Source organism: Neofelis nebulosa, chromosome 18 (assembly GCF_028018385.1).
Source record: "Neofelis nebulosa isolate mNeoNeb1 chromosome 18, mNeoNeb1.pri, whole genome shotgun sequence".
NCBI lineage: Eukaryota > Metazoa > Chordata > Mammalia > Carnivora > Felidae > Neofelis > Neofelis nebulosa.
Genome location: NC_080799.1, coordinates 21,895,006 through 21,919,142, shown reverse-complemented (window position 1 = coordinate 21,919,142; position 24,137 = coordinate 21,895,006). Strand labels below are relative to the sequence as shown.

Genomic DNA, 24,137 nt, shown 5'->3' with positions numbered 1-24,137 from the left:
GCATCTGGTCCCAGCAGGCATTTAGTTTCAGTTGAGGTTTGCTCTTTGAGAGTCAGGGTGTTAACACAAACGGAATTTTATTCTCGACCCCAGGGTCAGGCCGGGTCACAGCAGTGGGGCCGCGGGCGTGCCTCGGGGAGCACCACTCACAGGTGCGTGCGGAAGCGGAGGCTGCAGCCCGCCATCTTCTCCGCATAGTGGGCGTCAAAGCGCTCGTTCTGGGCCACGGTGAAGGTGGTCTTCCAGTCCCCCGCAACGCCTGTGGGCACGAGGAAGAAGGGCAGCATGGCTGTGCGTCCTGGCGGCAGAGACGGCCCCGGGTGGCACGGGCAGCTCTCGCTCTGCTTCCACGCTTGCCTCCCTGCCCGGCCAGCCGCCCGGGCGCTCACCTTTCCTCATGAAGGCCGAAACGCTGTGATCCATGATGTCAGGGGGTATGGTGGTGTAGTTAGCCATGGGGTTCTTCTTCATCTCCTTGAAAGAAGTTTGCTGGGTGATGAGATCCACGGTCTCCTCTGGCAGGGTGCGCCCCACAAACTCCAGGATCCTCTGAATTTCCCTTTTAGGGTTCTGGAGCAGCAGAGGGGCTCTTCAGTAGAGGTTGGGATCGCTCATTGAGCAAACAAAAGGGGGCCTCCCAACCCCTTGGGGGACCTGGCCGCTTCCGCTTCCGGCCCTCCCAGCCCCAGCTCCTTGGGCCTGCCTTCCCTGGAGGCACATTAACTGCCGCCGCCCTGTGACCCTGTAACAAGCTCTGCCTGGGTCCCAACGGGTGAGGGCAGGGACAGTCGTCTCTCAGAACTCTGGCCCCAGGGAGAACAGCAGCAGTAAATGGCCAGTGGATGGCGAGGCGTCGCTCCGGTCTGAGACGAGCCATACAGTGTTGCCCCCCCGGGTGGCACCGCAGCTCCATGTCCCGGGCGGGAAGGCGGGCTGGGGGGGGGTCCCGAGGACTGACGTGGGGGCTGCCATGGGGAAGGTGGCTGAGAGGGCCTCGGCAGGTCCCCGTGGGCTTCTTGGCTCTCTGGAGAGAAGTGGCAGTGGGTGACCTCACCTCTTTCATGTCCTCATAGAAGAGGTAGAGAACAGGGTGGGTATGACTCAGCTCCCACCACTCCCGCACGTGCTGATACCAGGACCCGTAGGACACTGGGGAAAGGGCAGGGGCAGGGACACAGAGCTGGCATTAGTTTTGACTGACCGCTGCTCAGCTCCACCCCACTCCTTCCTCCAGATTGAGCCCCACCTTCTCCGGCCATGAACTTCTCCAGGAAGCTGTCCCAGGTGTCAGGGTCAGGGTGCACCTTGGCCATGCGGTAGAAGTGGTAATAGGAGACAGCCACATCCTTTGCGTTGCGGGCAACATAGACCACCTGGAGGGGCAGACGACCCCCCCCCCCCCCACACACACACCCACGCATCATCACCACACAGTGAGCCAGGCACTGGATGTTCCACCTTTCACAGCATCCCTGCGAGGGAAGTTATCCCTGGTCTGACCAGAGGGGAAACTGGCTTAGAGGCTGACTTGTGTCCCTGGAACCCTATTTGATGCTAGTCTAATCCCCTCAGTGCCGCCATACCCAGATTTGGAACCAGGCGTGCCCCACTGGCACCAGTCCCCTCCTCTGCGGGCCTGGGGAGGCCTGCAGAGAAGACTGCCTTTCACAGCTCTGCACAGAGGAGGCTCACTTTCACCTACTTCTACCACAGGATGGGGCAGACAGCCTCCCCCCTTAAGACGAGCCCTTCCTCTCAGGACCAAAACTGGCATGGCTTCCTCTGCCACTCACCTTGACCTTCTGATCCAGCAGGGTCTGAGGGAGCAGGGCCAGGGGCAAGTGCGTCTTGATGATTCGTGGGGCCGGTGTGTCTTTCAGAACCTCCATACCTGTGCCGTGGGCAGGGAAAGGTCTGCCGAGCTAGAGCCCAGTCCTGCCTCCTCCCTCCGTTCCACGTGGCCCTAGAGCCCTACTGCACACCTGTGGGAATCCCTGGAGCCTTGAACTCAAGGAAGGGTACCCGGATAAAGACGGGGGCCCTGCGACACTTCTCCAGATCGCCACCTTGGTAGATCATGTCCAGGATCTCGCTCACCCAGGTGGTGCCTGGAGAGCAGGGAAAGAGGAGGCGGACAGGGCTGCAGGTGGCCCCCTGCTGGCCCAACGCGGGACTTGTGGCCCAGGAGAGGGGTGGGTGGCCCTCATCACTTACCGGATTTGGGGTAGGTGCTGATAAGCAGGTCATCGGGCTGGGCCTGGAAGTTCTGCAGTGGCCCCAGTGCCTCGGCAAAGTACTTGATGAGAGGGATCCCCTTCACGTACTGCAGTGGCGGGCGTGAGGTGTCCGGGACCAGCTCCATGCCGCTGCGTCAGGGGCCAGAGTGCAGCCTACTTCCCTTAACATCACAACATGCCATCTACTGAAACCTTTGCTTTAAGATAAGGGACTGAAGGCTGGGTGACTTGCCCCCACTCACAAGGCTAGCGAGCGGCGGGGGCTGGGGTCCAAAGCCACACGTAACCTGCAGAGGGTCACAACGCCGGCTGCACCTTCACCTCAAGGGCCTGAAAAATCCCAGAGCTTGGGGCCACACCCCAATCCAGTTAAATCACTCTGGGGGCCCAATCCCAGTTTTTGGGAAGCTCTCCAGATTCCAGTGTGCACTTGAGAAAACTACTCTAGAGGCTGCCTGTCCTAAGTCCCCGCCTGTTTTCTTTTTCATACTACTTCCTGCTTCAGCCCCTGGCCTACTGCACTGGCCTCCTCGCCCTGTCGTCCCCTGGAGCTCCTTGGGCCCCTCACATGTGGAAACATCCCAAAGGCCAGCCTGTGACCCCACTTGTCCAACCACACCCCATCTTGGCTCGGAGATAAACACAGCCAGCTGAGCAACTGAGCTTCCTTTAGGGGCTAAAGTCTGAGATGTAGATGAGCAAAAGAGAGGAGTCACGGAAGGGGGTTTCGGACCGGGTTGCAGTTGGCAGACTGCTTTCCCGAGGGAAAGCACAAGGATGCCATGCTATCAGAGGCAGCAGCAGAGAGAGAGGATCTGGAGAGAGAGGAGCTAGCGACGCCAAGTGAGGGAAGTCTGGCCAGCCCAGCCCACCCCAGCACTCACCACACCTCTCTGGATCTTGGCCTTGTGGTTCCTTTGTGCTGTGGCTTACTGGCTGCAGTTGTGGGGAGTACAGACCTGCTTTCTGAGCTGAAGCGTTTCTAAGTCCAAAGTGGGAGGTCTCTGGAGCCAGCACTGGGATCTGGCCGTCCTCCAGGAAGGAAAGGGTGGAGTTTAGAGTGGGAGGGCCCCCCTGTGCTCCCCTCCTCAGCACCTTAGCCAGAGCCAAGCTTAGACTGACCTGAAAATCCAAGATATGGGTTTAGCATGCAGGAAATAAGAGTGAATCTAGACAACAGAGCCCAATAAGCTTTCATTTTTGTCTTTTGAGGGTTTTTTGAGCTGTAATCCTGGCTCCTGACCTGCCTTCCAAACTCCACCCCTGCAGGGCGGGCCAACCAACAGCTTTTTCTAATGGATCCAGCCAGTTGAGAGGGGGCAGGGTGGAGAGGAAAAATGGGACACTCCCGTGAGCAGGGTCACTCACCTTCCTGGCTGGCTCCAGGCCAGTCTTTGAGATGCCAAAGGTTCAGGCTGGGGGTGGCACACAGGCCCCCAGCAGCCCAGGGATTCTAAAAACTGTTACTCTTGACCTCTGACAGCAAGGCCAGTACAGAGCAATGTGGGTGGGCAGCATGACAGAGTCTGGGGTGGAGCAGAAAAGGGAGGAAGAATGCCGAGTCTAATAACCCTGGGAGTGAGTCCGGCTTCATGATTCCCAAGGGATTTCATGGAGATTCATTCATGGTTGGTAAAAGAACCATGGCCCCCAGAAGGTGCTTTTCTCTCACTGGGTCTGAAGGGGCTCTGCAGACAGAGACAAGAAGGAGTTGGGGCTTAGAGAGCCACGGGGCCCCATGGGGGTAGAGTATCCCCCCGCCCCCCCGCCTCCACCGCACTCTTGGCCTCTGTCCTTCCTATTTGTATTAAAGTCCAGAGTCAAGCTGGGCACTGGATTTGGATGGGCTCTGAGTCAAGAGTGTGTCCCCCAAGCAAAGCACTGTGTGATGTCAGAAGCGTGCTAGGGACAGCTGAGGCACCCGGGCCTCCAGAAAGAGGAGAGGCTCATCCACACAGGCCAGCAGCCTCTCCCTGCCTCTGCTCTTCTCTTCAGGCCCCAGTGACTGGTAGGGCCTCTGCCTCCAGCCCCCAGCAAACACCAGGAAGTTCCGTTAACTCAAGACTCTTTATTGTGCTCAAGTAAAAACCGCCCAGACCCACAGGAGTGGCACAAACAAGCAGTGGGCGGAGGATCAGGTCTCCAGCATGTCTGTCCAGTGTTCCTGTGGAAACAAGAGGACCGGTCAAAGGCAGCCTGGGGGGGTGGGGCGGGGGAGGGGGAGGCTGGGGCCAAAGCCACCTCTCACCTCTTCTAATTCCAAGTTCTCTTCTTCCTCCTCGGTGCCCATCTGGCACAGCCAGATCAGGTCTCCCCACAGCAGTGAGTTCTTACAGCTACCAAGGGGTGCAGTTGGTAGGAGACACAGTCAGGATCACAAGCCTCTTCCAGGCTAGGTCCTGAGTGCCAAGATGAGGACTCGGCTGCCCTGGGCCTGGACTTGGACAACCGACACCATCTTCCCAAAGGTAGGCCAGGCTGGGGCAGGGGTGCTGGACTCACCCAGGGCATTGACCCTCTAGGGGCAGAAGCTGCCCTGGCTCCTTCTCCAGGAACTCCTCTGCAAGGCAGATCACGTGGGCCCTGAGGCAGCAGCCAGGGTGGGGGCAGCACAGGGGGCCCTCTTCATCCTGTCAGAGGTGGTAGGCAGGTAAGAGAGAAAAGCGGGAGGAATGAAGTAGCTAAACACTCAGAATTTCTACGGACCAGATACTGTTCCAGGGGCTTTGCATTAAACAATCCTGTGAGGCACATACTACTGCTATTTGCATTTTATAGGTGAAACTGAAGCACGGAGAGGTTACAGCACTTGCCCACAGAGACCAAGCTAATCAATTTCCTCTCAGCATGAGCAGTGATTATATATTTTTTAAATTTTTTTAACGTTTATTTATTATTGAGAGACAGACACAGAGCATGAGCAGGGGAGGGGCCGACAGATGGAGAGACACAGAATCCGAAGCAGGCTCCAGGCTCCGAGCTGTCAGCACAGAGCCCAACGCCGGGCTGGAACTCACAAACCGCGAGATCATGACCTGAGCTGAAGTCGGACGCCTGACCGACTGAGCCACCCGGCCGCCCCATGGGCAATGATTATATACACAGCACGGCCACTGCAGCCAGGCCTATAGTTCTTCCAGCTAACCGACCTCAGGCAGGTCACTTAATCTCTGAATGCAGGTACTCAATTTACATTTCCCGAGAGCTCTGAAGAAGTCAGGCCCATCCTTTCAGTTAATCTGTTAAATATGTATTGTCTGTTTTCCCGACCCTTTTCTACAGCAGTCAACAAGACCTGGCCTTGTATGGGCGGTGGGAGAAACTGACAAGATGAATAAAACACCTAGCATGTTAAACAATAAGTGTTTAGGTTTAAAAAAAAAAAAAAAAAGGCAAGGAAGTGTACAAGAAAGAATTGCAGTTTTAGATGGAGAGCCGAGGAAGACTTCATGGAGAAGGGGAAGGTGGCACTTTATAAAGACCGAAAGTCTAGGGAAGAGCCTTACAGTCAAAGGGGAAAGGCACAGGCCCTGAGCAGAAGGGTACTGACTCAGGAATGGCAGCAAGTAGGCTCATCCCCATTTGAGAAACGGCAAAAGGTGTCAGTGGGCTGCCCGGTCCCTCAATAAACAGCTGGATCCCAAGTCGTCTGAACCCTGAAGGCCAGGTGGAGCCGCTCACCTGGAAGGAGCGCGCGCACAGGGCGCAGCAGGCCTCGGCATCTTGGTCAGGCTCGGACTCCAGGTCAGCTAAGGGTCCGGCGCGGCGCTTCGGGGCCGCGGCGCGGGGCGGCGGAGGCCCAAAGGTCAGCGGCATGTGCGACGGTGGCGGTGGGCAGAGGTCACACCGGAAGTCGGCGCGCAGCCAGCGCACGGTGAGCGGGAGGCGCACCCAAGGCGGCACGCGCAGCATGTGCGCCAGCACGCGTAGGTGGAAAGCGAAGGCGGCCTCGCTGCGCAGGCGCGGGCCCACGTGAGCCAGGCGGCGTGAGGCTTGCGGGTGCTGCCAGGCCCACTCGAACTGCGGGCGGAGAGTAGGGGCTTCAGGGACGCCCCAGGAAGGGGGCCGGCAGGGGAAGGCCCGAAGCCCCAGCCCATTCTCCCACCGTCCCCGTCTCCTTTCTTACCCGAAGGGCGGCCACGGCGGAAGGGAAGCCGTGCACGATAAGCACCATCGCCCTGGGGAAAAGAACGAGGGCGAGGCCTGTGAGCCCCCCGCCTCACCCCGCGTCAAGCTGAACCCCTGGCCATGATTCACCCCAAGTCCTACCTGAGAGTGAAGTCCTCATGCCAGGCTTCAAGCCTAGTCCACGAGGCCCCGCCCCCTTCGCGAAGGTGCATCCTCTCACACCTGCCAACCTCAGGCCCCGCCTCCATCACAGGCCCCGCCTCCTGCCCTCCCCCTGTCCTCTCCCTTGCAGACTCTCTCTGGTACAACCCCAGCCTTGTTCATCAGCCGCTGTCACCGGACCAACCCTAGATCCTCAGTCCCCTTCTCACTCAATCCCTGCCTCTTAGTCCCACAGCCGAGTTTCACAGGGCTCCGCCTCCCCACCGTGCTCCTCCACCCCTGGTGCCATTGCACCAGGAACTCGCATCCCGGCCCTGCTCTCAGCCACCGCACCGGCTCCGCCCACTGTCACAGACTTGGCCCCGCCCCTCTCGGCAGGCCTCTCCCCCTCAGAGCCCCGCCTCTCCCTGGAAGCCCTGCTCCAGACAGCAATCCACTCCCTCTTACCAGGGCCCGCGCCCGCTGGTCCGCCAGGCCCCTCCTTTCTTGCGGCCCCCGTTGTGCTGCTGGACCCTACGAGTAGGGTTGACGGTGAACCCCACGTAGACGCGACCCCGGTGCCGAGGGTTCAGGCAGTAGAGCAGATAGACGCCGAAGAAGCGCCCGGGCCTCGCCGCGTCCCCCTCAGGGCCCATCGGCACTTGTGCGTTGATTGCTGTGGCCTATGACCTTAGGGAGGACTGAGTTGCCAGGGCCGCAAGATGCTTGTCTCGGAAAAAGCGTTTGGAGGCGATCCCGAGATACCCTAGAGGCCACGGCAATGCAGATTCGCGCACCCTCTCCTGACTGACTGGAGCTAGGGTGTCCAAACCGGCCCACGGGACCCGGGCTGCTGTGCAGGCAGCGGGCACTTACTACCGCCCGATTCGGTCCTTGGGCTGACTCTGATTGGCTGCTTGATGGTAAGCGCGGAAACCTAGGACTGTTGGAAAGCTGGACTTGCGTGAGGGCGGAAGTGCCGGGTTTACAAACGCCTTAGTAAGGGCAGAAGTCGAGACTCTGACGGAAGTGGCGTCGGTACGGGCGGAAGAGGTGTGGCTGCGGTGGGAGCTGGGATTCCGTCACCGCTGGGCTGCCGCCCCTTCTGGGCTGCCGCAATGGAACTCAGCGCCGAGTACCTCCGGGAGAAGCTGCAGCGGGACCTTGAGGCAGAGCACGTGGTGAGTTGAGCGGTCTAGATTCGCCCAACGAGGGGGAAAGGGCCTGAGGGGCGGGTTTCATACTCCCCACACCGTTGTTCCCCATAGGAAGTAGAGGACACGACTCCCAACCGTTGCGCGTCCAGCTTCCGAGTCCTGGTGGTGTCGGCCAAGTTCGAGGGGAAGCCGCTGCTTCAAAGACACCGGTGAGGCCCCGGGAGCCCCTCACTCAGCGCGACCCCAGCGCCGGGACCACAACCCAGGCCACTCCCCTCAACCTAACTCCCTACCCCCACCAGTGCGGCCCCGCACGGTGACCACGACCCCAAGGATGCCGCCTTCGTGGCCCCTGGATTGAGACTTAGGCCCTCTTCCTCTTTGGTCCGCACGTCCTGGGGACACAACCTGGGTGACACCTCCAGTCTCCCTGATCACCCTACATTCTGGAATCGCAACTCAGGCCTCCACCTACCGTTTCCTAACCCCATCTTTCCCCCAGGCTGGTGAACACGTGCCTAGCAGAAGAGCTTCTGCACATCCATGCCTTTGAGCAGAAAACTCTGACCCCAGAGCAGTGGACCCGTGAGCAGCAGAAATAAAGAGACCTAGGCCTGCACAGCCATTAAATTATGAATCAGGGCCAGCTTCTGTGTCAGCGTGTTGTGGGGGGGAGGGTGGGAAGGGTGCTGAGCTTTAATCTAGAGCCTGGTTTCTCCCTGCTCCACCCCACCCCCACTCTCCATTGTCTTACTTTGGACAAGTCTTTCACACATCCACAAGGCCTTAAGTGTTGAATCAGATAAAAACAAACAACAAAAACAAAACTGAGCCTCAATGAACTCACACGCTATCGTTTCTTCCCAACAGAGGCTACTGGTATTGCCTTTTGGCTTCAGCTAACACCCAATTACTTTACAAGGGTTAATATGTCCTAAAATCTACTGCCTCCACTGTAAGTACTCATTGACTAGTGGGCAAGGCATTTATGAAAAAGGAACCAACATTCACAAGAGGGTGAGTTAAGCAGGAGAAGTCAATCAGAAAGTTCCCATGGTACAATGTCTCCTATCTGACTTAAGCAAACAAAAAACCCAGTTAATACAGAATATAGTAACAGGATGTCATGGGCCTGAATAATGCTAAAGTTCTTTTGGAAAAAATAAAACACTTAAGCACATGTAGTCTGAATATTTTCTCCCAGTCTGTCTTGCCTGTTCATTTTCTCAGTGCATCCATTTTTCCTTTGTAATTAGTGCTTGTTTTTTTTTGTTCTGTATCCAAAACATTTGCCTACCTCAAGGTTGTCCACATATGCTCTCATGGTTTCATCTAAAAGATTTATGGTTCTAGCTGTTATATTTCGGTTTATGATCCATCCCAAATTCATGTGTACAGAACGAGGTAGGGGCTAAGGTCCATTTTGTTTCCACTTGAATATCCACTTTACCCAGAACTATTCGTTAAAAAGACGTCCCTTTCGCCCACTGAATTGGCTTGACAATCTAGGTGACGATCAACCAACAGTCCTTGTGTTTGGTCTATTTCTTGGACTCTTTATTCTGTGTCACTGATCTATCTCTATGCCAAAGACTTTGATTGCTGTGGCTTTACTGCAAGTCTTCAAATGAAGCAGTATTAAGCAGTTTAAGTGCTTCAACTCTGCTCTTCGTTTGAAGACTTTTTTGCTATTCAAGACCCTTCACGTTTCCATATACATTTTCGAAACGATCTGTTAATTTCTTCTAAAAAAAAAAAAAAAGATGGCTAGGATTTTGACGGTGATTGCACTGATTCCACGGATCAAGTCAGGGAGAACAGGAATCTCGACACATCAAATGTTCCAATGCATGAACAAAGCGTATCTCCCATTTATTTCAGTCTTCTTGAATTCCTCTCAACAGTGTTTTACGGTTTTCTGTGTAAAGGTGTTTTGCGTCTTTCATTATATTTATTCCTCCCCACTTTAGGTTTTTGGATGCTATTGTCAATGTTTCCAATTTGAATGTTCCTACCCATGTATGTATACGTACAATGTATCTATCTGACAAAGAATTGCTATCCAGAATATATAATAAACTCCAATGAGTCAAAACCAAAAACCATTAACAACAAAAATGGGCAAAAGACTTGAACAGACAGTTCACGAAAGATGTAGGAATGTCCAATAAGCACACCAAAAGATGCCTAAGATCGCTAGTCACCAGGGAAATGCAATTTAAAACCATACTGAGATGCTCTTTCACCCTCACTGACAATACAGGATGTTAACAAGGATGTTGAGCCACTGGAGTTTCAATATATTGCTGGTGGGAAGTGGAAAGCGATAAACGACTTTGGAAATTAGTCTAGCAGTTAAATATATACCCACCCTGTGACTAAGCAATTCTATTCCTAGACATTTATTTGAGAGAAATTGAAGACCTGTATGAGAATGTCCCTTGTAGCCTATTCACAATGACCAACAACTTCGATACAACTCAAATGTCCTATCATTGGAGAACACACGAACAAATCATTGTGTATTCATACATGTATAGGAACAGACTACACTGACAAAGACTCTTTCCTTGACCAAACTCTAGCCAGGTTCCTCGAGCCCTCTTCTCGACTAGGCTTCAACCTTGACTTACTGTATAGAGACTCGAACGAACACTAATGTAGACTTTAACAGCTCAAGGCTCCACCCCTAGGATGATTCCGGTACCCCTTAGTGCCTGCCCGAGAAAACTCAAGGCTGCCAAAAGCATCCATTGTTTCTTCTAGCCAACACTGAAAGATCAGGTCCCTGTCTCCCAGTGAGCAAACCCAGGTGGTTTCACATGAACCAATACCTTTCCTGGCTTTTGTAATTTTTTACTTCTGATTTCATTCACCACCAACTTTCCTCCCTCATTCTCTCTTTAAAATCTCCTCTGTACAGGGGCGCCTGGGTGGCGCAGTCGGTTAAGCGTCCGACTTCAGCCAGGTCACGATCTCGCGGTCCGTGAGTTCGAGCCCCGCGTCAGGCTCTAGGCTGATGGCTCGGAGCCTGGAGCCTGTTTCCAATTCTGTGTCTCCCTCTCTCTCTGCCCCTCCCCCGTTCATGCTCTGTCTCTCTCTGTCCCAAAAATAAATTAAAAAAAAAAAAAAAAAAAAAAAAAACGTTGAAAAAAAAAAAATAAAATCTCCTCTGTACAAACTGAAGTTGAGTTTCATTCACTCTGGACTCTTTTCCTTATTGGAATAGTTAATTACTGATTAAACTCTGTCCTCACCACGTGAACTAGTATCTAGCTTTATCTTTAAAAAAAATTTTTTTTAATGTTTATTTATTTTGAGAGACTGTGTGTGTGCGTGGATGCACACTCAGAGGAGGAGCAGGGGGTGGGGAAGACAGAGACAGAGAGAGAGAGAGAGAGAGAGAGAGAGAGAGAGAGAGAATCCTAAGCAGGCTCTACACTGTCAATGCAGAGCCAGACATGGGGCTCAATCCCACAAACCGTGAGATCATGCCCTGAGCCGGAATCAAGAGACAGATGGTCAAGTGACCAAGCCACCCAGGCGCCCCTGGCATTATCTTTGATAACGCAAACAACATGGGTGAATCTCAAGGAACACAGTTGAGTGAAAGAAAACAAAAGAACACATACTGTATGACTCCATTTCCATGACATTCGAAAACAGGCAGATCTAATCTACCACAGATTTCGAAACCAGAAAATGACTGGTGAGGGTAAGGAGACTAATTAGAAACATATAACAAGGGAAGTTTCTAGAGTTTCAGATATATTTTATATCTTGTTTGGACGGTGGTACACAGATGTACCGTTGACTCTTGAACAACACAGGGGTTGGGGTGTCAACCTCCTGGGCAATCAAAACTTTGAATATAACTTTCGATTCCCCAAAAACTTAACTACAAATTGACTACTGTTGACCAGAAGTCTTAACAGTTGATTAACATGTATTCCGTACGTTAGATTTATTATATATTGTATTCTTTCAATAAAGTAGGCTAAAGAAAATATGGCTCAGTTGGTTAAGGGTCTGACTTTAGCTCAGGGCACGATCTCATAGTTCATGGATTCGAGCCCTGCACCGGGCATTCTGTGGTCAGTGCGGAACCCACTTTGGACCTCTTTCTCCCTGTCTCTGCCTCTCCCTTGCTCGTGCATGCTCTCTCTCTCTCTCTCTCTCTCTCTCTCTCAAAAATCAATAAGCACTAAAAAAAAGAGAAAATATTAAGAAAATCATAAAGAAAATACGTTTAGAGTACTGTACTGCATTTATCGAAGAAGCCACATATAAGTGCAGTTCAAACCCATGTTGTTCAAGAGTCAACCATATACACTTGTTAAGGCTCATCAAACTGAACACTAAAGACCTGAGCATTCTATTTTATAAATCATCACCCTCTCACCCCTGCTCTCCCACCTCCATTTTCTTCCTTCCCCTCTCCCTCTGTCTCTTAAGAATACCTGGGGAAATTCTGAAGAACAAGAAAGATGAGCGATATAGCTGACCCTCCCAGTTGCCCATTCAATATCCACTTACCCCTTCCTCCTTACCCCCATTTTGTTTGAGGTATCAATCTGCCCCGTGAGAAATTCTCCCCTCCCACACTTTCTTGCAGCTAGGGGTGAGGTCACCTGCCCAATTCTGGCCAATGAGAAGTATGTAGAAGTCTACAGGGTGGGACTCCCTGAAAAACTATTGCTTTCACAGACTCCAACACACGCTTTGGTTAGTATCGCTTTCTTTTCTTTCTTCCTGGAGTGCAGCTGCTCAAATGAACTAAGGAGATTGTGCTAGTCCCTGATACGACCCTGTTTTACCCCAAGCTAGAGGAGCTCTTGGCAAGTCACGACTAACACTTCGCAAGTCAAAATGTTTAGGCATCGAAATGAAAAAAGCAATTCCGACTGGAAGTCAAGAATGATCTACGCATTGCTGCGCTAAAGTATACGTAAGAATTTAGTATGGAAGTGATATTTCAAATCAATGGAGGATACAGACCATCAACGGACAGTGTAGGAACAAAAACTGCTAACTTATAACATACAAAATTATAAAGATAGATGAATGCTCTAAGCAATAGAAGCCAAAACCGTAAAAGTGCTAAAAGAAAAGGCAGTGATTGAAAACGGTCTCATAAAACGTTACCCAAAAGCCCCAAGCCATAAAGTTAGACTGTCAGAGTTGGCACCATAAAGATTCAGAATTTCTGCATCATGAAATGTATGGTACAAACTAAACTTAAAGACAAGCAACAGTTTGAGAGAAAATAATGGAACACATACGTAGGCAAAGGACTACTACCATACATATGACAAGTTCTTACAGACCAATAAAAACATAAATGAAACAAAAAACCAAAAACCCAGTTAGGAAAATGATAAGGAGAAAGGCGTCATGTAAAAAAATATCAGAGATAGTGAAGAACTAAAAATGCTCAGTCTTAGGACGCCAGGGTGGCTCGGGCGGTTGAACGTCTGGCTTCGGCTCAGGTCATGATCTCACAGTTTGTGAGTTCGAGCCCCGCGTCAGGCTCTGTGCTAATAGCACAGGGCCTGCTTCGGATCCTCTCTCTCCCTCTCTCTGCCCCTTTCCCATTTGCGCTCTCTCTCTCTCTCTCTCTCTCTCAAAAATAAACATAATTTTTTAAATAAAAATAGTCTTACTAGTGAGTAAAATAAAAAAAGTTTTTTAAATAAAATAAAAATTTTTAAGAGGTATTATCCACCTGCCATGGGGCGCCTGGGTGGCGCAGTCGGTTAAGCGTCCGACTTCAGCCAGGTCACGATCTCGCGGTCCGTGAGTTCGAGCCCCGCGTCAGGCTCTGGGCTGATGGTTCAGAGCCTGGAGCCTGTTTCCGCTTCTGTGCCTCCCTCTCTCTCTGCCCCTCCCCCGTTCATGCTCTGTCTCTCTCTGTCCCAAAAATAAATAAAAAACGTTGAAAAAAAAAATTTAAAAAAAAAATAAAAAAAAAAAAAGAGGTATTATCCACCTGCCAGCTGACAAACAATTTAAGAGACTGAGAATATTCTGTGTTCAGCATCTCTTTTACCATGAGAACAGAAACGGACACAACCTCTTTCGAGGACCACTTTGCAAAGGCTTCTCCCCTGAAATCCATCTCACTGGAAAACTGAAACGCACATGCAAAGATGTTTATCGCAAACCCATTTTAATAGCAAAATCATAGCTACCCAAATAATGAACAGAAGAACAGTCACATAAACTAAAACCACATTGTGGAATACTGTTCAGCCATTAGGACAACAACAAAAAAAGGAGACAAAAAATTATATGTACGGTATATTCAAATTAGACTAATGAGTTGGGGAAGAGTATTCACTTTGGCCCTTTAACAAATTAACCATTAAGGGGCACCTGGCTGGCTCAAAGAGTATGTGATTCTTGATCTCAGGGTTGTGAGTTTGAGCTCCACGTTGGGTGTAGAGACTACCTAAAAAAAAATCTTGGGGGTGGAGGGGGGAATCTGGGTGGCTCAGTCAGTTAGGCATCTGACTCTTGATATCAGCTCAGGTCATGATCTCACATTTTGTGAGATCAAGCTCCACATCAGGCTCTGCACTGACAGAGTGGAGCCTGCTTGGGATTCTTTCTTTCTCTCTCTCTCTCTCTCTCTCTCTCTCTCTCTCTCTGCCACCCTCCTCAACCCCGCGTGCACACACTCGCTCGCTCGCTCGCGTGCGCTCTCTCTCAAAATAAATAAGCATTAAAAAATAACAAAAAATAAATAAATAAAATCTTAGGGGCACATGAGTGGCTCCGTTGGTTAAGCGCTTGGCTCTTGATTTTGGCTCAGGTCACGATCTCATGGTTTGTGGGACCGAGCCCCACACTGGGCTCCACGTAGATGGCATGGAGCCTCTCTCACCCTCTCTCTGCTCCTCCACCTTCCCCCTCAAAAATAACTAAACAAAACATCAATACTAAGAATGTTTAAAAAATTGAAAAAATCTTAAAAACATAATCATTAAAAACAATTAGTATTCTAGATTTGAAACCATTGTTTTTCATAGATGTTTTCCAAAATTTAATTTGTTGCTTTTTTGAAAAAATGAGGAGGGTTGCAGAAAATCCACGATTTACGGGACCTTCGTGATGGGCAAGTTGGGCAGCTAATTTATCCTCGCCAGAATATTCTAATTCTAAAGTGACACATCTTCTCTGAGGATGGAAAGCAGCAGCCCCCACCTTCAAATATTCAGATCAATCTCTCAAGCACTGCTCTCTGGGCACGGCTGCAAAGATGCAATCCGTGTGCTGGAAAGGCCTAAGCCCTTGGGAAAATGCCGCCTCTCCAGGGAGGTGATCCTGTGACCCACCTGCACCTCAAGGGGGACATTTTTGGATTCGGTGGAAATCAGATTGACTTCTGTAATTTTTACAACAGGATTTCAGTCTTACAGCCCCTGGCCTGGCTTCTAAAACAGACAGACCGCTCAAATCCAGTGAAACAGAACAGCAGAATGTGGAGACCTCATCAGGAAGCGCAACCCTGAGCATCGGCATTCAGTTCCCCGTCACTTGGCCGCCTGAGAAATGGGTCTAGCAGGCACGTGGCTAAGGCAGACACGGTCATTCCCCACACCTTTCTTCTCGCGGGGGGAGACAAACGTTCAACACTACGCCTGCCTACGCCGCAGCTGCACTGACCACCGCCAAGGACACGCACAGAGAACACGGAAGGGGCTGGGCCTGGTCTGCAGGTGTCAGGGGCCTCCTGGCGGGAGCCACATCTGACATGAGCCAGAGGGCTTGGCTTCTTCTTTCACTCACTGGCCTCACCCACATCCAATCTGTCAACACATCCCATCACCTCCTCCTTCAAAACGTACCCAGAATCTGGTCGATTCTCAGCCCTTCCAGTGCAACCATCCTGACCCAAGACATCAGCGCCTCTGTCTTGGAATATTCCATCAGCCTGTTAACTGATCTCCCCGCTTCCGTCCTTGCTCCCTACAGGCTGCTCTCAACAGAGAAGCCAGAGTGATCCCATTAAAACCCAAGTCAGGTCACCTCGTTCTTCGGTTCAAAATTCTCCATTGGACACCACCACAAGTCCCTAAGACCCCTTCAGCCCACCTCCTTCTCCCTCAGGCTGGCCTGGTCCTTCCTGGAACAAGTCAGGCCTGCTCCCTCCATGGGGCTTCCTACCCTCCGTGCTCTCTGCCTGGGACACTGTTTCCAGAGACATCCACAGGGCTCCCTCCCTCACCTCCTACAAGCCTGTCCCCACCATTGTCCTTCTCAGGGGGCCATCTCAGGGGAAACTCTAAGCTCTACTCAGAGATACCAGCCTAGAGGGGCATCTAAAGGACAGAAGAAAAAAAAAACAAACAAACAAACCCTCAGGTCCTAAGGAAAAACACCCTGAGAACATAGCAGAAATAACTGACCAAGCAAGGTGGAAAGCAGAGATCATGGTCGAGAGGGGCTGCGCTGCTCACGCATAAGGTGGTGCGGCACCAGGGCGGAAACGCAGGGTGCCGCCGCGGCGATGGTGACAGACATGGATGAGAAGAGGTGATCGCTACAGACGAGGCATTCCAGAAAATGAGTGCCCTGTGCATAGCCTGGGTCCTCCACACGCTCAGTGAAGCCGACTGGGCTGATGGCAAAAAGGTCGAGACAGACAGGAGGACTGTGGGCCAGGCAGCCAAGACGTCCACGAATCAGGTGAATAACCAGGAGAAAACAGTAATGAGGAGGATGAGAGGATGCTCTGCCTGGGGACCATGGATCTCAAGGAAACGGGGGGTTGGGGGGGGGGTCAGAGAACAAGGACACAAATCTTGCACCCCCGATCCTGAAATCTCATACCCCGGGGTATGAGAAAACAGAGGCACCATCTGAGAGGACTTCAAAAAAGGATATCCCTGGGGAAGGACCAGGGTCAAAGCAAAGAGAGGGAAGAGATGGCTAAGGAGAGGCTGAGGAAGGAGACGAGGCTGGCGATTAAGGAGTGGGAATTTCCCAGGACACAGGCAGGGTCTGGGGAGAGGGGGTCAGGGGTAAACAACAGAGGGAACTGCCTTGGGAGGGCAGCACAGGACGGAGAAGACAAGGAGAGGGGAGATGGGTAGTGGCGAGAGTTAGCGATCACAGTAAGTGCTGGAAAAATACCTGCGGAATCCCACGGAATTTTTAAGCATAAGCCCAGAATGTCCGCTCAGAAGAGTTCTCGCTGTAGGACCGCAGGACTGAGAGCACAGGCCCATGCTGATGGTCACGGCACTGACGATGACGACTGGGACAGTGCTGATAATAACCACCAGTCTTCGACACCTGCCGTGTGCCAGGCACTGTGGGGAGCGCGCCACATTTAATCCTGCCGACAGCCGTCTGACACCGTTCACGTCACTACTATCCCCGGGAGGGCTCTGAAAGGAAGGAGGGAACAACCTGCAAGAGAAGTAACAGAACCGCACGAGTCCTGGGAAGCTAACTGGCTCCTGTGTTAAATTAGGGCTTTTATGGCCGTAACCTAAGGCGGGGGGAACCAGCCTGATCCACAGGTATGACCTATTCAGTAACTTCAACCAAACAGTGTTCGGAATGGAGGGAAATCAAAACCAGTAGTAACAATTTATTGAAGGCTTCACGCTGTGCCAGATCCTGTGCTAACTGCCTCGTGTCTGTGATCTCATTGAATCCTTACATCCCGAAGGTGGGTTACCATTGTTATCCCCCCACTTCAAAACTCAGACGACAGACAGCCCACGGTTCATGCAAGGAATCCCTATTTAATAACGTGATCTTTTGACAAGATTGAAGGGTTTAACACATTACGGTGAAGATATCACAGAACTTGAAGGAGAGAGACCTACAACGTGTCTTAAAACACTAACTTACGGATTCTCACAATCTTTTTGCATGTTTTTTTCAGATGAGGGAAAGGCCAGTGCAAAAGAAGCTTCAATGAAATGCGCCCAGATGGCAAACACGCCCAGTCTTTACAGCCCAGGACCTATCCCAGCAGATTCTGATTCCGTGAGTCTAGAGTAGGACGTGAGCATCTGTGGTTTCTTCCTTCCTTCCTTTCTTTTTTTTTTTTTAACATTTATTTATTTTTTGAGAGAAAGAGACACAGCATGAGCAGGAGAGGGGCAGAAAGAGAGAGAGACGCAGCATCAGCAGCAGAGCCCGATCAAAAAACTTGATGCAGAATGGTTTAGTGGCAGAGCTAGGATCAGCTTGACAGAGCCCGGCCCCAAGGTCCATGTTTTAAATCACTATGCTTAGTGTCCAAGAACCTACAAAAAGTGCGAGCCTTAACCCAAAACCTTGGCATTCCCCACCTCCATTCCCTAGTGGCCCCAGCTTCAAGGGCATTCTATCCATTCCTTTAACAGTTCGCACTCCCCTGCTCTGCCCCAACACCCTCCTATATCCCCGTTTTGCATTCAGCCTTGTGATCTCAGCTTCAACATTATTGCCTCAATGACAAACTCGAATGGCATGCCGTATTTCTCAGCACTCAACACAAAACCGTCATTATGTATTTCACAGGGAATTATTTGCTTCCTGTCTTTTCCAAGGAGATGGTGCTGCCCTCAGACGCCACGTCAGTCCTTTCATCATGTGTTCCCCAAAACTGAATACCCACCAACCATTCAAAAAAGAAGGCTTTGGCACAACGGATACGCTCAATAATTTCTGTGGAACGAATGAATAAAGTACACTCGAGCCTCGTGCTTCCAGGTGTGTGATACATGTCTGTGCTCACGATACTGCCCTCACTACACCCCCAAGTATGTAGACCCCTGTGGCATACTTGCTCAGGCCTTGGAGGAGGAGGAGGAGGAGGAGGAGGAGGAGAAAGAGGAGGAGCCGCCGCCGCCGCCGCTGTCGCCGCCGCCGCCGCCGCCGCCTCGGCTGGAAGCGAGGTACCTCCTCCAGGCCGGCCCCCGCGTGGGCGAGGGCGATGTTCTGGCCCGGGAGGGGGAGGAGGAGGTGCAGTCGCCGTCGCTGCCGCCGCCGCCGCCGTCGCCGCCGCCAACGCTGTCTCCGCCGGCAAGCGATGTATCTGCGCCAGGCCGTCCCCCGACCTCCCCGGCCCGAGCCCCGCGGGCTGCTGCTGCCGCCGCCATGAAGAACCGCTTCAACCGCGGCCGCCCGGCGGAGAGGGAGGGGCTCCGGCCCCGGAGCAGCAGCCATCGCCGCCACTGCTGCCGCTTCGGCCCGGAAGCGATGTAGTCCCGCCAAGCTGTCCCCTGAGCTGCACAGCCCGAGACCCGCGAGCCGCAGCTAGCGCGGCCGCTGTGAAGAGGCAGTTAAACCGCAGGAAACAGCTGGTCAACCAGACCGTGGGCAGGTGAGTGAGCCGTGCCGGGCGGGAGCGCGCGGGCCGGAGACCTGGGGTCGGGAATGGGCGCGGGCCGGGGCGGGCGGGCTGCCCCGCGGGGCCCCGCGCTCCGGCCCGGCCGCCCGCCCGCTCCGCGCCGGGTCCCCTGCGGGCCAGGGACGAGGGCTGTGCCACACCGCGGCTTGGCGCCCGGCTCGGGCCGCCGCCCGAGCCCCCCGGGAACAGCGGGCAGGGCCGGCCTCCCGGGACGCCCCCCGCGCGGGTCCCCGCCGCCCATTGTCCCGGTCCCGCTGAGCATCGTCCTCTGGGGTCTGGACCCAAGCTTTCCCGGGGCCTCCCCCCCTCTCCCGGGGCTTTGCCTTGAGCGAAAATTTAGGTAACCGGTGTGCCTGAGGCGGGGTGGGCGCGGTGCTCTGGGGGGCGGCATTCTCAGCCTTTCCGGGTCGCCCGGCCATTGCCGACCGGCCTTCCACCTCCAAGTGCCTGAGGGCAGTCAATAAGTAAGGGGCGATCAGAGCCCATCGGAGCCGCTTAGGGAGACTCAGGACTCCCTTGGAGGGACTTTGGAGGGTGTGCCGTCTCCAAACCGTGGCCCCTGTGGACCGGACTGCTCAAGTTCTTGACCTGTAGACATTTGGAACCGGGAGGAATGAATTGTGGAAAGGCCTTGGGCAAATGGAAAAACAAAAAGAGGAGGGGCTCTCAAAACAGCTTTTCTCACTTTGGATTGGGGAGCAAATCCTTCTCCAGATTTCTCTTGTATCGCTTTAATGCTTGACAGGAAACGATCGACTATGAAATGACAGAAGAGACCGGACTTTGTAGTGGTTTTGAGAGCCTCTGGAGGTTGATCATCGTGTGCTGTGTTAACTGGGGTAAATCTTTCAAGGTCTTTCAGGGCAGTGAGTTGTCCTATCCCCACTGACTGTTTATTCCGAGAAGGGGTATGAAAGTGTGACTTTTTCATCGCTTTTTCTTCTTGTTTTCAACAGTTGAGTAAAAGGGGTCGTTTGGTTTGGCCAAAGCACGTAGGGACACTTTTCTGTGTGTGTCTGAAAATACTTTTACTTCCCCTTGACCTTTCTATATTTGCTTTTTACAGTTTCGTCCCCCCCCCAACTTTTTGCTTAGTTTTGTTCAATTTCGTTGCTACCCCCACCCTGTTATCTTCGTGTGCACTTATCCTGTTTCCAGAGTGGATCCCTGTCCCTACAGCCTAGCAGTGCCTACTTTTCTGTCCTTTGTAGGAAAATGATAGAAATAACGAGTGCCAAGGGGAAGGCAGATGGAATAGTCGTGGGGCCCAAAGCTTCAAGCAGGCATCTGTGAATGAGTTACAAAATCACTCCTTACGAGTTTTGTGTCTCCCCACCATCCCCGCCACCTTGGCGTTCTCAGTAACATGCATTGTGAAATCAGTATTTAGTGACTATCAACACACATCTGTCACATTGTCGTTCTGGCCAGTTTGTACATCTTATGAGGAAAGGGGTGTTTGTTCTTTTTGCACAAAGTTCTGAGACTTTTCAAGCTATCAAGCCACTCAGGGTCTCTTTGGCTCTGGCTTCCTCTGTGGCAGGTTCTCCCTTCACGCTGCCGAATTACAGCCATGTGTGCCTCCTTTCGGTTGCCAGAGGCCACCGAACCTTCTTCCCTGTTAGCCTCTACCTGGAAGTCTCCAAAGCTCCTTTCACCTCACCTGCCCTAGACCCGCCTCCTACTCATTCTTTCGGTGTCCAGGCAAAGGTCACTGCCTCTAAAAGACCTTCTGTGATGCTCCAACGTGGATTGGGAGTCCCTCTCCTGGCCACTTACTTACGTCCGCAGAACACCTGTTTTTCTATAATGCAAGGCCTGTTTACTTGTTAGTATTCTCCATTAGACTGAACGCCTTGAGAGTCCTTGCCGTCTTTCTGTTTCATTGGCCAGCTCTGCTGTGGCTCCTGTCATAGGGTCGATTCTCCAGAAACATTTGTCAATCTAGCACACATCTAGATCGTACCAGATCGCTCCGGTGGTGTGAGCCCAAGAATGGGAAAATGAAAGCTGGATAGAGTAAATGGTGATTCGTGCTAGCAGTGTAATTCTGGCCCTGACCTTTGACTATGTTTGAAAATCTTTATTGCCAGATGCCAGTGGAAGCAGCAGCTGTTACAGAGCTGTTAGGGGTGTGGCAATTTCTGCTCCCAAAGCCAAAACTGTTTCCTGGGGAAGCTTTGGCTTTACTCCTGTTGATTCCCTGGATAAGTTTGTATTTTTTCTATGTCAAGAATTACGAAGGAGTCGGGAGGAAAAATGGAGGCAAGAGAGAGCCTAGAATTGTAATTGTGTGTTATTGGCGTAGGCATCAGGATTGGGATTTGGGGGATATTTGGGTCAAGAGGAAAGCTAGAAAGCAGAGAAGTTACCTCCCCCCCGTCCCCCCGCCCCCCGCCGCAGCCAGGAGTGATATTCTGTGTGTGAGTAGCTCGTCCGTTGTGTCTATTACGGATGCATAGAGTTCTGAGTGGTGTCCTGCGAGGAAGTATTCTCTTCCCGACAATGAGGACCTCGTGAGTCACCCCACAGTGAGGTTCTGTGGGATGGACCTGTGGGAGAATTCGTAATGGCTAGAAGAAGTGAGTTCTCATGATGCAGTTTGTGGACAATGGGTGCATGAGTCTGTTTCGAGGGATGGTTTGTGTATCACAGGCGCAAGGATGATGCAGTGGTCTCTTGAGTGGGGCACCCAAAGAAGAGAATTAGGATGCTTGATTCATCCTTTCAAGAGACCCTTCTTGAGCCCAAATTATGTGCCATTGTGGAAAGTAGAAAAGAATCCAAGTGAATACAAACGCGGCTTCTGCCCTGAAGGGGCTCCACAGACTTGTGGAAGAGATAGGCAAGCAAAAATGCTTATACACCATGAGGTAAGTCCTTATAGAAGGATGGCTGACACACTAAGGGAAACTCTACTCTTACTGGAAGGAGAGAGGTAACACAACACAACAAAACAAACAAACAAAAAAAAAAAAAACAGGAGAAAATATGACCAGAGCCTTTCCCCTCTATCTTTCAACACTTCTTTCAAACTTCTGTTGTATTGAGTCGGTCCCTTTTTTTTTTTTATTAAAAAAATTTTTTTTTCTACATATTTATTTTTGAGAGAAAGGGTAGACAGAACATGAACGGGGTAGAGGCAGAGAGAGAGGGAAACATAGAATCCGAAGCAGGCTCCTGGCTCCGAGCTGTCAGCACAGAGCCTGACGCGGGCCTCAAACCCACGAACCGAGAGATCGTGACCGGAGCCGACGTCTGACACTTGACCCAGTGAGCCACCCAGGTGCCCTGTAGGTAGGTCTCTTTTGATTGTCAGTGAACCCACCTCGAGGGGCGCCTGGGTGGCTCAGTTGGCTGAATATCCTGCTCTTGATTTCAGCTCAGGTCATGATCTCACAGTTCCTGGGATGAAGCCCCGCCCACGTGAAGCTCTGTGCCAGTGGTGCGGAGCCTGCTTGGGATTTTCTCTCTCTGCCCCTTCCCCGCTCTCTGTCTCGATGACGAAAAAAGAAAAAAACACACAAAACCAAACCGACTGGAATTGTTATGAGCCAAGCTGCGAATTTGATTGGCTCCTATGTGAGGAAAAGAGTCCAAAAGCAATATAGTTGCAGCCAGGGCTGGATGCAGGGGTTCCACTCTTTAGGGAAGCTGTGTCACAAGGAGGAATCGCCCCCCACCCCACCCCTCCACCCCCCGGCTTCCAACATCTTCAGTTCAAGTCCCAGAGGGACAAAGAATACCTTTCACTGTGGCCAGAGCCCCAGGATTGACTGTGAAGGTATCTGATGGGGTCAGTGGCCTTTCCCTGGGCATGGAAATGGAGTCAGCCCCACCCCAGCCACAGGGGCCTAGAATGGGAGAGTGCCGAGCCCCCTCCCCCCCGCAAGGTAACCCAGCAGGAGGCAGGAAGTGTGGTCTTTTCTAGTCCTGCTAAAAGGAAAGAAAGAGCTTTTTGGAAATCCGTGACACAGAGAACCCAGTAGCTGCGGATGGCCGTTGGCGTGGAGGGTGTGGAGGAAGGGGTGCACCGAGGTGAGGAACCTGAGCGTTTGGTCGTGAGGTGGATGAGTCCGCGAGGACAGGAATCTGGGGGCCTCATAGCAGACTTGACTACGTGGGTGTGGCTCTGGGAGGGAGTGTCTCTTTGGGTGTGGGTTTCTGCCAAGATGGAAGCTCTCCCTGGAGGCCTGAATGTTCTCCTGGATAGTAGCCTTTAGGTAGGTCAGGGTTGCAAACTCCAAGCCTCAGGGGGCCAGGCTATAGACCAGCTTAGGTCATGATCTCATGGTTCTTGAGTTCGAGCCCTGCGTTGGGCTCTGCACAGACAATGCTAAGCCTGCTTGGGATTCTCTCTCTCTGCATTCCCCCCACTCACGCACTCTCACTCTCAAAATAAATTAATAAACCTAACCCCCCACCAAAAAAAAATTGCATTTACAACGGCATCAAAAAATAAAATGCTAATTACATTTAACTAAAATAGAGATTCAAAACTTGTACGCTAAAAGTATAAAACATTATTGAAAGAAATTAAACAAGATTTAAATAAACAGACTCGTGGATTGGGAGACAATGTTGTTAAGATGGCAGCACTTCTCCAGCTGATCTACAGATTCAGTGAAATCTTTATCAAAACCACAGCTGGCTTCTTTGCAAAACTGACAAGCTGATGCTAAAATTCATATGGGAATTTATGGAACCCAAAATAGCCAAAGCAGATCTTTAAAGAGAAGGACAAAGTTGGAGAACTCACCCTTCCTGACTTAAAAACTTATTAGAAAGCTACAGTAATCGAGATAGTGTGGTATTAGTGTAAGGAAAGCCATATTGATTAATGGATAGAATTGAAAATCTAGAAATGTACCATCGTATTTATAGGCAATTGATTTTCTTTTTTTTTTTTTTTTTTTTTTTTTTTTTTTTTTTAAATTTTTTTTTTTTTCAACGTTTATTTTTTTATTTTTTGGGACAGAGAGAGACAGAGCATGAACGGGGGAGGGACAGAGAGAGAGGGAGACACAGAATCGGAAACAGGCTCCAGGCTCTGAGCCATCAGCCCAGAGCCTGACGCGGGGCTCGAACTCACAGACCGTGAGATCGTGACCTGGCTGA

The 24,137-nt window shown here is 51.7% G+C and overlaps 4 protein-coding genes across 10 annotated transcripts in view; 2 read left to right on the top strand and 2 right to left on the bottom strand.

The window, feature by feature from the left end:
- Positions 1-60: 60 nt before the first annotated feature.
- Positions 61-3,240, bottom strand: LOC131501696 (sulfotransferase 1A1). 4 transcript variants are annotated; one of them, XM_058712096.1, is made up of 8 exons: positions 3,127-3,240; positions 2,215-2,390; positions 1,983-2,108; positions 1,794-1,891; positions 1,247-1,373; positions 1,055-1,149; positions 390-570; positions 61-259 (listed from the first exon to the last, which is right to left on the bottom strand). In XM_058712096.1, exons 2-8 carry the CDS (start codon positions 2,360-2,362, stop codon positions 147-149), a joined length of 888 nt encoding a protein of 295 aa, XP_058568079.1. In that variant the 5' UTR covers positions 2,363-2,390; positions 3,127-3,240; the 3' UTR covers positions 61-146. The 4 variants fall into 4 exon arrangements, with proteins under 4 accessions (XP_058568079.1, XP_058568077.1, XP_058568078.1 ...); XM_058712094.1 differs by having other exon boundaries at positions 2,215-2,398; positions 3,127-3,239; XM_058712095.1 differs by having other exon boundaries at positions 3,122-3,234.
- A 562-nt stretch (positions 3,241-3,802) lies between these two features.
- On the bottom strand, positions 3,803-7,167 carry LOC131501697 (structure-specific endonuclease subunit SLX1-like). 4 transcript variants are annotated; one of them, XM_058712099.1, is made up of 7 exons: positions 6,975-7,167; positions 6,364-6,415; positions 5,919-6,257; positions 4,740-4,867; positions 4,486-4,573; positions 4,340-4,401; positions 3,803-3,925 (listed from the first exon to the last, which is right to left on the bottom strand). In XM_058712099.1, the coding sequence occupies exons 1-6, from the start codon at positions 7,160-7,162 to the stop codon at positions 4,372-4,374; spliced, it is 825 nt and encodes a 274-aa protein (XP_058568082.1). In that variant the 5' UTR covers positions 7,163-7,167; the 3' UTR covers positions 3,803-3,925; positions 4,340-4,371. The 4 variants fall into 4 exon arrangements, with proteins under 4 accessions (XP_058568082.1, XP_058568081.1, XP_058568083.1 ...); XM_058712098.1 differs by lacking the exon at positions 3,803-3,925 and having other exon boundaries at positions 4,286-4,401; XM_058712100.1 differs by lacking the exons at positions 3,803-3,925; positions 6,975-7,167 and adding an exon at positions 6,507-6,615 and having other exon boundaries at positions 4,286-4,401.
- A 387-nt stretch (positions 7,168-7,554) lies between these two features.
- BOLA2 (bolA family member 2) lies at positions 7,555-8,490 on the top strand. The gene is made up of 3 exons (XM_058712102.1): positions 7,555-7,687; positions 7,775-7,872; positions 8,166-8,490. Exons 1-3 carry the CDS (start codon positions 7,625-7,627, stop codon positions 8,263-8,265), a joined length of 261 nt encoding a protein of 86 aa, XP_058568085.1. The 5' UTR covers positions 7,555-7,624; the 3' UTR covers positions 8,266-8,490.
- Positions 8,491-16,175: 7,685 nt separating this feature from the next.
- Positions 16,176-24,137, top strand: part of LOC131501612 (caskin-1-like) — a 539,735-nt gene continuing 531,773 nt past the window's right edge. Inside the window, exons 1-3 of the mRNA XM_058711911.1 lie at positions 16,176-16,201; positions 16,273-16,375; positions 18,431-18,992. Coding sequence (XP_058567894.1) covers positions 16,176-16,201; positions 16,273-16,375; positions 18,431-18,874 — 573 coding nt within the window. The 3' untranslated portion in view covers positions 18,875-18,992. The remainder of the gene's footprint in view (positions 16,202-16,272; positions 16,376-18,430; positions 18,993-24,137) is intronic.